Consider the following 12,550-nt stretch of genomic DNA (forward strand, 5'->3'; position numbering starts at 1 on the left):
TTAGTATACTAGTCATTATATACATAACTTAAATAATCTGTATAAACTAATCGAATATACAGATCCGTACAATAACTAATGGAATATACATATAACTAAGGGAAGATACATATAACTAAATATGTGTGTATTAAACATGCAATATACTATATACAATTATGTGAATATACAAACATTACTTAAACAAACAATTTTTGTATATTGACACATAAGTAACAAAATATTCTATCTAAAATTGTGTTTTAAGCCACTACCTCATGATCTTGATGTTCTTCGGATCCGTCAATTTCAGATTCACTCTCCTCTGAATCAATGGTAGTTTTTTCCTCTTTGTTCTTCCTTCGACAATTTTAATACCTCTAGCTATGACATTGTTAATAACTTCTTGAACTGCCATTGGGTCATTTTTTTTTTGGATCTCAATTCTTCCTTTGATTATTTATCTTGAACTTGTTTGGATTTTGCTATAGACGCTACATCAACCTCAAAATCTTGAGTTAAACCTATTAAAAACGAGGGTAAATTGTCAACAAAATTGACATGCAATGAAATACCTCTTGTAATCCTCATAGATGAAGATGATTCATCCATTCCGATTTTGAAGAATTTATAATCTAATAAGAATGATTGATTATTTCAACAAAAAAATATGAAAAAAGTAAGAAACAAAATACATATACAATTGTTGAATAAGGAAACAATAAAAACAATTGATACACGCCTAGATTTTAGGGGTTACATGCAAAAATTGAATTCAATATCAGAGGGAGAAAGTGATTTTTTTTGCCAATTTGAAATTCAAAATTGGATAGAAGGAGTGATTATAGGAGAAAAAGGTGGAATATGAATAGGAGAGATAATATTGATTTGTATAAAATTATATACAAAATCAAAATAAAGATTTTTTACGGTTGGTTTAAGAATAGGTGGTGGGTCCCATTAATTATGGCAAAAAAAAAAAACTATAATCATAGAAATAAATAAATTAAACTATACCCTTATCATATAATTACTTAAGGATGTTTGCCATCCTATGTAATTTTCCCTTATAAAATTTAGAGAGCTAGTATTTTTTTAACGGATCAAAAAATTAAAATTAATTTTAAAAATAACTAATTGTTGTAATAAATAGAGAATAATTATTGTAAATTTATAATTAGCTCAAATTGTATCAAAATGTTATGTGATTATAAAAGTGTGTTCATTAAATTTAGAATATTTTTAAACGAACTAAAAAAGAAACCGTCCACATAACTTAAATAAATTATTAGTTTAACTTATGAGTTACTTAAATGAAGAGTTATTTGCAAATAACATTTTTATCTTCTTAAGTTATTTATGAGTTACTTGAATTGACAGTTATTGAAATAACAATTTTATCTCGTCAAAATATTACCTAATTTATATGATTTTCGAAAATAATATCTCGATCTCCGCCCTTTACTACCAAGAGCCTATTAGACTTCCCATTATACTTGCCCTATGAGTATTTTTCATTTCTTGAATTTCTCAAATTTTCTTAACCCAATGGAATCAATGGACCATTAAACATCTCTTTATCACTAATTACTGACAGTTTGACAGATTTCATCTGTTCTACACACTTAAACCTCTTTAATCTTGATAATCTAGTTTCAACTTTAAAACCCCTCTTCTCTTCATTTCTCTGCTGCTGCAGCAAAAATCCGTTGTGGGTTTTCTTCGATTTGGCCTAAAGTTCTAACTTTCAACAGTAAGTTTTTCGTTTGTTCTCTGTTTTGATTTGATTTTAGCCTTTGTGATACCCCCTGCTGTTTATTTCTAAGTAAACTCAAGAATCACTTTTGTTTTTGGGCACATTTTTAACAAAGATCAGATTTAGTTAAGAAAAATGTAATATTTTTTCATCTTTAGCCCCATAAGATGAAAGAAAAAGAGATGGGGTTAGTTGTTAGGGTCCAAATTTAGGAATGGAAGGTAGTAAGCCTTGGTAAGGTGCTGAAGCATTGTATAAATGATTTATTGCTTTTGAGTAGAACTCCATTTTAGAAATGTTAGTATTAATCATGCTCAAACCCATGATTGTTCCATTTCTGGTCATGAAGTGGGAAGAGAACCAAGAGGTCTTAGGTTCTAATCCCAGGTGGGCCAGACTTGTTAGGTATGTGTGTTAGTGGGAGGCAACAGCTCACGGTTGAGTAATCAAGGCGTGCGTAAGCTGGACTGGACAACATTGTCCAGAAAAGGGATCTTTCATTTCTGGTCATCTTGCTGAAAGTGCAAGACAGAGGGGGAAATGCAAGACGGGGGTGGGTGGTGAACTGACTTCTTTTTATTATCTTCGTCAAGTATCTTAGAGATGAGTCTACTTACACTGAAGGAGATACTAAATATTAAAATAACTATAAAGGTAAAGGCAGAAAGTAGAATGACACTAGATGTTTTATACTGGTTGGGATTTAATGTGGATCTTAGTCCAGTCCCCTCTGGTTGTGTTTTCTGTAAGCTCTTGAAGTTTGTCTTGTACAAGTCCTATGAAGTGTGATTCCCATGTCTTCACTCAATCTTTCTCACTCTTGATTGATACAATGTCTCACCAACAATACTTTTCCTCTCCTCTTTTTGGATACACAGTTATATTAAACAAGAAATATAATGTTGGTTAAGAGTAGAGCAATGGTATTTGAGAAGGTTTAGACTAGTGTATATCTTCTTCATGTCTTGTTTTCTCCTTTTATAGTTCCTTGATCTAGCCGTTGAGGTCTTTGACAGAGATGGAGACCCCCTATGTTGCTCGGGCTCTTCGAAAATGTCGATGCATTGTGTGTCGGATACTGAAGACTCCATTAATGGAGGTTTGAAGTGTACTGAATTACAGAGAGAAATCAGAACAGGAAGGAAGAGGAGAGAGACATTGAGAGCAAAAAATTAACCTTTACACTGTAGCTCAATATCTATTTATAGACCATCACATTGTAACTACTTTCTTAACTAACTATATAAGCTTCTAGAACTTTCCTAACAACTTTAACTAACTCACACCATACAGCTTGTTCAATCACCTAAGCTGATCAACACTCTCCCTCAAGCTTTATGACTGAAACACATTCCTCATTCCAAATTTGCTCGTGAAGGTAGTATGTTGTATCTTTCCAAGACTTTTAGTTAGTAGATCAGCCAGTTGATCCTTAGTGTTTATGTGTTGAGTTTTCAGCATGCCTTGGCAAATTCTTTCTCTAACAAAGTGACAATCAATGTCAAAGTGTTTTGTTCTCTCATGAAAGATTGGGTTAGCTGCAATCTGGATGGCTGCCTTGCTATCACAAATCATATTTAAAGTGTTAATTAGCGAAAATATGTGATATTTGGTTTTATATTTTCTGTTTCAAGTCTCTAGTATCTCACTAGTCACTTGTGTACAACATTCAAGCTGTGCAGTTCCTCTTGATTCTTGTCGATCTTTTTCAAGCAATGGACGAACTTCGTTTGGTTCTTCATAACTATAGAGCAGTGTACTACACTGTACTTTGTTTTTTTTTTGTATCAATTATAAGAATAAACTTAACATTTATTTTGTAATCATGATTCTTCTCTCTTGGATGGCTTCTTGATCGCCAGGTGGTTTTACTTTTATAGTTGGCAACACAGTGTATTAGAATAATGGGAGTGAGTCTGATGTTTCGCTTTATTACATTTTCCTCAGCACAGAAAGTTCTCCAGCTTCTATATCAGGATTCTTGAACATAATCTGTGTGTGCATCTATTTCAAGTTACAATGAAAGTGAACGGATTTGATAATTTAACACCTCATTATGCATGAATAAGAATGTGTAAGATTGTGATACAGCAAATAGTTCAAAGCACTATTGCATAGATCTTTGTGCATCATACTAATAAAAAAACAAAAATAATTTAGCATCTTTTCATGCTTATAGTGGAAGATGGTGAGAAGATTAGCACTTCAGAGGCAAACGATACCTGCATAACGGATGGTTTTCAACTCAGGCCTGTTGCATTGTTGGAGTCAGGAGAAGGCTTACCTTACGCTCCTGAAAATTGGCCAAATCCAGGTGATATTTGGACTTGGAAAGTTGGGAGAAGAGTGAAAGCTTCAGGATACTTTCAAGATAGGTACTTGATTGCTCCAGCAAGACTTCAAGAAAACCCAAGAAAGAAAATGTGGTTTTTGAGTAAGCTATCTCTTAAAACTTACCTCAAAACAAACTACCCGGAAACTGATACCAATGCATTTTTCTCATCATTTGTTTGGGAAGTTCCAGCTGATTTCAATGCTTTTTTCACGTCGCCTGAGGGCAAAGGTTAGTAGGAGGATTATCAAATTTCTGACACTTCTTGATGAGATATTTGGACACTATCACGTATTATTAGGTTTTCCTGAGATATAATTTACTGTTAAGAGATAAATAACCTCCCATTCTATGATTACACAGTGCTGTCACTTGGCTTTCTGTCTTTCTGTTTTGTTCTCTGTATAGGATCCTTAGACTTTAAAAATTTGCAACCATACTAGCATAATGATTTTTACATCTGTTCCATTCTCTTGTCTAAGCATGGTGTAATTACTTAAATGTCTAGAGCTGCCTCAAATAGCGTTATTATTGTTGCTCTTGGTTATAACTGTTTACGTGCAGCACCCTCTTCATCTTGAGTTGATTAGATTCTATCATACTTCTTTCCAAAGCATCATACCTGTGACGTTACTCGTTTACTTTTGCTGTTAATCTAATGCTGGATTTTTCTTGTCTCTCTATTCTTTTTCCTTGTTTGGAGACACCTGTAATCCTTTATTTTTAAGAGTGCAATATCCTGCAGGCATTAATTTTTAACACATTAATAGAGGGTAGGACCAGGAATCTTCTCCACACCCTTGACTTTCAACATGGAGGCCGTGTGGTTTGATGAATTAAAAGTAGTTAATAAGCGTCAAAAGCTTAGAAATACTTTTAAGTTTTGCAACTTGATGCTTATTAAGGCCATTTGAGTTTTTTAAATAGAAAAAAAGCTTACACTTTTTTTACTGGTTTTACCATCTTATAACAGCCTGCAATTGCTCTGTACTAAAGATCATGACTTTATGGGAGTGAATCCTATAAACATGAAGATGCACCCTTCAGATGTAGATCATGAGAAGGTTCTTTATCTTCATATATTAGTCAAAAATAAATAAATAAGACAATCTTATTATTAAAATAAGGTTTTGTGTTCAACCTATCTTTTTCGTAAACTAGTTGAAAATAAAAATAGTGATAGTTTTATTTCAGATATAAGGTTATGTTCAAGCATATCTTCTTAGCTAAGATAAGAGCCAAGTACTCTTGAGAGTTCTACTAAATTCATAACGTGCTAGCCTATAAATAGGGTAATAGGATCCTCATACTTGTTTAAGACACTTGAATTGAGTACCATATTATGAATGGATCCCTTCCTATTCTTCTATCTCATCCCTCCTATTTCTCTATATCTCTCTCATTTTTTTCCTTCTCCCTTCTGGTGCTCCATCAATTCTGGTATCGGAGCTAAGAGCACAATTCATTACACTACAGTCTACACCCTTCACTTTTTTTTTGATAACCGAGGGGTCAGTCTATGACCCGCCCCTTGGACCAATCACAACCTTCTAAACTCGGTGGATAATGGGCCCGCCCCTCTACCCTTCTCCACTTAAATACCGGGCTTCGGTGTGAGGCTTGAACCTGCAACCTAAGCCACAAATCCTCCACCTTTTGCTACTCGAGCTAGGCCTTGGGAGGGTTACACCCTTTACTTATAAAAGAACCAATCCGTCTACTTTCCACAATTTAAATAATCCATATCATTTAACCAACATCTTTTTATGTAGTTTTTCAAGAGTTGTAACTCCCTATCCTATAGATATGACAGCATCGCGGCGAGATCAATGTAAGCCAAAGTGAAGTGGGGAAGATGGACCTTGGAGTAGAAACTTGGACAAGACGACAAGATAATTGAAGTGGTTGGAACTTGTTGGGGGGTTCAACAATGCAATGGCACAACCAACTTGTCCTTTTTTTTAAGAAAAATAAATTCGGGTCTTGATGACTTGTTTGTGTTTCCAAATGGGTTTGGACAAACCAAAAGTGCTTATAAGTTATAAAATCATAAGTGAGGAGTAATCAACTTATGTTATTTGGTTGATTTGGACTTATAAGCACTTTCAGTGTCAATACTAAAAAACCCATAAAAACTGACCACTCCGTTGCTTTTTCAATGCATTTTTAAAGGAAAATTGGCGGTCTTTTAGAAAAACCGACCCAAAAATGTGCGATAACTATAAAAAGTTTTTTTTTTTTAAGAAAAAAGAAAACTGACTAAGTCCCTCGGTTTTGAATTATTATTTTAACGATAATCCAGGGGCTCCTTTGGTTTTTAAGTGCAAAACTGCAGTTGAGGAATATAAATTATAAACAGCGGAAGTATTCCATCAAAGTGCATGTGTGGTCTAGTAGTAGAATTGTTCAATGTCATAGCAAATACATGCGTTCAATTCCATGTAGCTACTCATTGCTCTTAAACATAAAAAAAATTACCCTGGTTGGTTGTTTTGTAGCTGTTACAGATGTTGATTTGAAAACCCTCAGTCCATTTACAAATATTTGGGTCATATTAGTACATAAGAAACCAACTGAATAGCCTTGACTTTGTCTTCACTTTGTCATGATACTAACCACAAAGATCCGGTTCCAATTTTCTATTCGACAATTAGCAGAACAAAAAGTAGTTGCTTTCTGATATCCATGTTGATTGTTGCCTTTATATTTGCTTGATGTTTAGTTTTAAGACCTTTTTGTGGAACATGTTGAGCCACATATTAACTTATCTATTATTCCTTGACATTTCTATTTTTACAATTCACATTCTTTTACAGCGGAACCTTTGCCTATTTCTCAATCACCTAATCCTGGAAATGCCCATAAAACTGGCCAATCACCCAACTCTGGAGAGGCCCGTAAAACTGGCAAATCAGCTAATTCTGGAAAGGTTCGTAAAACTGGTGAAGGAGGAGGAACTTCTTCACGGAAAAGGAAGCCCAATATGAAGCAGGAAGGAAGGTATTTATGGAAGAAAGTTAATTCTAACATCACCAATACCGAAGTTTCTAATGCACTCCTAGTTAAGGAAGAGAGCGTAGAAAACAATGAAGCACCAAATAAAGTGCAAAGTTCTTTGTTTGACAGTCCTGTGTCTGATGACAATGCAACCATTTCTCCTCTAAACTTCCACCAGGAACTAGCAACTCCTCTCAAGGATTCTCCTCTCGCAGTAACTCCAGAGGATTTTGATAACTACATTAGTTCACTTGATGACATTCTACATTTGCCTATTCACGGAAGTCCAAGCATTATCTCTGGCTCTTGCGGAGAAAAAGAAATGACTGGAGCTCGAAAGAAACTTGTTAACCTCCTACGTATTGGTTTTCCTGCTTTATTTACCTCTGACAGACTTACTGAAGTTGCAGCCTTGTCTTTGGAGCTGCAGAATGAACCTAACCTCAGTGATAGAGAGCTTTCAATGCTGAAGCTAGTCCAAGAAATCCCACTAGCCAGCAAAGATTTCCTAGAAGCTAAGCGAGTTACCAAACAAGCAGACAAATTCTTTGCTGACCTCGAGGCTAAAGTGACTCATGTATCTACGCTAAGGGATGATTACAATGCCTCAAAGAAAGAAATAGCTCTACTTGAGGTTGAAGATATGTCTACTTCCTCAGCTATACAAGAAATTGATGATAAGATTGCCATATTGCAATCACGCCGAGCTGCATTAGCTAAGGTTGCCAACAGAACCAACAAGAAAATAGCTGAAGCGAAATCAAAACAAAGGATGGTGATGGACCATCTTCCAAAGATGGTAGATGAAATTCAGGTGGCTAACTCCGAAAGCTCAGAATGGAAACTCAAGAAACAAAAATCGGCAGAGAAGGAAGTCGAGATATTGACCAAATTTGCTCCACTCAAGGGGTTCTCCATCTAATTGAACTTTCTGTTGTACATTTTAGTCCAGTATCTGTTGCTATATTTGTGTTTTCAAGCCTCAGAAGTTTGATCTACCCTTCTTTGCCATTAGGGATTTTCTTGTAGGTTATCTAGTTCTCATGAATCTCTGATTCAGAGAGACAGGGTGGGGGGNGGGGGGATCTCTTATCCTTTATTTATTTAGAACTCTTGTTCTTTTCATCCTATGTAGAACTCATTCAGTGTGATGTTTCTGCTGTTGTAATAAGATATGTTTAGGAGGAGTCAACTAGCCAGAAGTGAAAGGCAACTGACTTGCAATCAAAATGCCACAACAAAAACATCATTATTGTGCCTTCGAGGTCTAGTGGTCAACGAAATCAGTTGATGCCACAACAAAAACATCATTATTTTGCCTCTCAGAGTGAGGTCTAGTGGTCAACGAAATGAGTTGAAAGTTACGAAGTTTTAAGTTCAACTTCTTGGGAAAGCAAAAGTACTTGGTGATTTCTTTTTGTTTGTCCAAATTTAGGTTGATAGAATCACCCAATACCTAAATTGGTGGAAAGTAACAAGTATGATATAGAATCAATTGAAGGATACACAAGTTAAATTGAGAACATTAGTATTGTTATGTAACAAATCAAAATGTTTATCACCTCTAAGGTGGCTGTCTTCCTTTTATTATTGTTTTTAAATCACCAAAATTAAACTTATATTAAAGTAGTAGGCAAAGGCCTAACGTGTTGGTCGTTAGACATTTGGCAAGAAAAACATAAATATCTTTTTAATATTTATGTTTTTCTTCGGGGTTGAGCTCGTCATATTGGATTTGCTTAGTATGAGTTATTTCTCTTGTGTGATTTGCGAACTATTGCATAAGAGTAGAGAATTTACCTTGTGCGCACTCAAAGAATAGTAACTATGATTTCCATGTCATAAATATATACTCTCACTTGATACTAAGTGTCACAACTCTCGCTTAGAATCGTTTGATAGAATGGAATAGAAAATACGGAAAAGGGCCTAAAATACCCTTGAAGTATTGAAAATGGTACAAAATTACCCTTCATCCACCTATTGGCTCCAAAATGCCCTTTTCATCCACCTATAGGCTCCAAAATACCCTCGTCATCTACCTTTGGGTTAAAAATTGACCACTTCTTTAATTGTTTTAAAATCAAACTCTTTAAATATTTTTTAAAATACTTGGCGTTCAACTATTGATTATAATTTAATTTATTAATATAATTTATAAATCAACCCACTACCCACTCATTACTAACTAAACCTCACCCAATTAATAATCCAATTATGATATCAAAATCGTCATAAACACTACTATAACACGATGAAATTATAGATTCCTGAAAAATGACATCCAAAATTTTATTCGAGTCCGAATCGAAGCCCCAACTAAACTTAAGTTGAGCCGCTTATTTAGGAGGACACTTTCAATAGGATTATCTTTCAAGATTGAATTAAAAATGTATGATTAAAGGTAAAGAAGTAATACATTCCGAATTAATTTATGCACTTTTTTAAATATAATTTTATAAATATTTACGATTTGTTTTAAAACATTTAATACATTATTTTGAAAAAAAGTTACCTATGAAGTAACATCACATAATTGAGACGTAAGAATAATTAAAATGAGCATAGTCAGACTTTTAAATTTATCGGTAATTTTTATTTAGACACTTGATTGTATGATAATTTACTCCTATAGATATTTTCTCCTCAAATTTTTAAAAACACTCAATTGGCAGTAAAACTTTTCTATTGTTGCATTAATAATGTGACGGGTTTATTAATTTGGAGGGATTAATTAGTAACGGGTGGGTAGTGAATTGATTTATAAATTATACTAATAAGTTAAATTATAACAAATAGTTGAGCGCCACGTAATTTAAAAAATATTTAAATAGTTTTAAATATAAAATTGTTAAATAAGTGGTCAATTTTGAACCAAAAGGTGGATGACAAGGGTATTTTGGACCCAATAGGTGAGTGGGAAGGATATTTTGGAGCCAATAGGTGGATGGAGGGTAATTTTGTACCATTTCCAATACTTTGAGGATATTTTAGGCCCTTTTCCGTAGAAAATAAATATATATTATTTTTAATAAATTATTAAGTATCTGATTTGTTACGTTTTTTAATCTATATATATTTATTTGGTATTAAGATATGTATAACTATCATGAAAATTTATGATATATTAATAATGTGATACACTAGCATAACTAAAAATACAGTTTAACTCTTATAACCTTTTTCATTATATTACGAAAGAATATTTTTGTAAAATAATTACATGTTATTTTCAATATTCAAATCAAATGCTCAATAAAAAATAATTATAACATAGCATTACTTAAAGGCTATTCGTAATCAAATTGAAAAATATTATTAATTGGTTCTCTTCTTTTTGATATCAGCTTTTTTCTCAAGGGGTGCAGAAAGCCAAAAGGTAAAGGTGGGCGTTCGGTTCTTCGGTATTCAATTTTAAAAAAGTGTGTACTATATTTATACCAAACTAAGATCTGTTCGATTTTTTCTACTTTGGTTTGGTTTAATTTGATATTTTTAAATTGATTTTTCTGTGTGAATAAAAATAAAGTGTAAATATGATAAAGTGTTAATGTTTCATGTGCTTAATAAAAATAAAGAGAAGGTAATATGTGATATTATTTTTGGTTTCTCCCATACCTGAATAAATAATGAAGAGAGCAAATATAAGGACATACAATGTATGAGAAGGTACATAAACAAAAGCTAACAAGCGTTTTCTAGTTGCTACAATGAACAAAAGCTAACAAGCGCTTGCTATAACAATAGTTCCAGACTTAATTGTCATTATAATGTTATATCAGTAAAACAATTAATTGGCCTTAAGGGTTAGCTGAAGTAAAAAGTTTAAATGGATCATGTAAATATTTTGAGTAAAAAATGTATAAGTATAATTAATTAAGTAATATAATTAAATATTTTTACATTTATTTAATAAAATTTCGATTCTTCGGTGCATCGTAGTTTCGGTACCCTTGCATCGAACTTCAAATCGAAGAATCGAAGTTTCGAAAATAAAGATTTGACACCGACATCAAAGAACCCAAATAATTCGTTCGATTCGATTTTTCGATGTTTCAGTATTTATGTCCACCCCTACCAAAAGGTGGGGGAAAAGAAAGTCGAACCTCTAATGGACCTCTACACATAAAGAACTCTCGACGTCGAGAGAGATTTGATATTTCGAAGTAACTCATTGAGTGCTTTCTAAGAAGAGCTTGGAAGAAGAAAATGAAATAGGAACAACTAGGGGTGTCAAAAATGAACCTAAACATAGGTAACCCACACAAAATTTTAGGATTGAGCTCAAGATAATTTGAATTGGGTACAATCTCAAATCCATTCAAGCTTAACCCATTGAAGAGAATTTTCAATTGAGCCTAATTCAATCTCCAATTTTAACCCGTTTTAAAACTTTTTATTAAGATATATTCCTATATCGAAGGCATGAATTATTATCTATTTAACATCATTTAGGATTGATATACCATTTGTTACTTTTTCAACAAAAAATTCTTTAGCGAAAACTCAAATTGTGATTATAAAAGTTAAATATGAATATGTTAAATTATTGAGATTAATCGGGTCAAATTGAGCGGGTCAAAACCTAACCTGTTTTTTAGCTCATTTGAGCCCAAAGTAAACTTGGGCGGCTCAAGACCTAACCCGATTTCTATTGGAAAAATTACATAAATTAGTACATTTTAATAAATAATTACTGATTTTAGCAATACTTTTTATTTATTACCATTTATAACAATACTATGTCAAATCTGCAATATGAATTAAAAGTGAATTATGTATGCAATATATATGAATTATAATTGTTTTTTGAAATATATTATGTTTGTTTGGTAAAAATTTGACACATTGTATTATAAGTGTATTAAAATTTGTGATAAATGTATTATCCATTATTAAAATTTGTATTATATATGAATAATAAATTCTTTCTTTGTAATATGTATTAAACTTGTATTATAAATGAATTAAAAGTGATAAGTGAAAAAAAAGATATTATTGATATAAATGGTAAATATTTTTTTATTTTTGTATATTTATGTAAGTTTCCCATTTCTATTCAACCCATTTAAATATTTTTAGTTTCAACCCAACCCGCCTATTTGACACCCCTAGGAACAACTACGCTGGTTATAATAGATTTATTGATTTAGCGGTTTTGACAACTATTTTTATCTTTTTTTATTATGAGGTTATCGATTCTTAGCGGCTTGAAATTTTTTTAATGGGTTAACCAATAACCTAAATAAATTATATTCATACCATTCGGTATATGAGTTCTTGACTAAGAATTTATTTTCATATTTTTATTTTTTGTTATCTTGAAAACTCGATAATTCACAATGAGCTAATATTTACTTTTGAGCAAAATAAAATCTATCTAATCATAGCATGATTCATTTAATTTCTTAATTTATACAAAATTATAACCGATAAACTTCAAAATTAAACTAAACTGACATTATTTATACTCGTTAAAAAACACT

General features: G+C 32.5%; 1 protein-coding gene across 1 annotated transcript; it reads left to right on the forward strand.

The window, feature by feature from the left end:
• The first annotated feature begins 1,453 nt into the window (after positions 1-1,453).
• On the forward strand, positions 1,454-8,266 carry LOC107029166. Its single transcript, XM_015230514.2, has 3 exons — positions 1,454-1,732; positions 3,915-4,298; positions 6,884-8,266. Coding segments are annotated over exons 1-3 (1,488 nt in total). The 5' UTR covers positions 1,454-1,731; the 3' UTR covers positions 7,987-8,266.
• The last annotated feature ends 4,284 nt before the right edge of the window (positions 8,267-12,550 follow it).

The sequence above is a fragment of the Solanum pennellii genome, chromosome 9 (assembly GCF_001406875.1).
Source record: "Solanum pennellii chromosome 9, SPENNV200".
NCBI lineage: Eukaryota > Viridiplantae > Streptophyta > Magnoliopsida > Solanales > Solanaceae > Solanum > Solanum pennellii.

Coding starts and splice junctions, on each gene's coding strand:
- LOC107029166 (XM_015230514.2), top strand. Junction 4,299..6,883: donor CACGTCGCCTGAGGGCAAAG/GTTAGTAGGAGG, acceptor ATTCTTTTACAG/CGGAACCTTTGCCTATTTCT.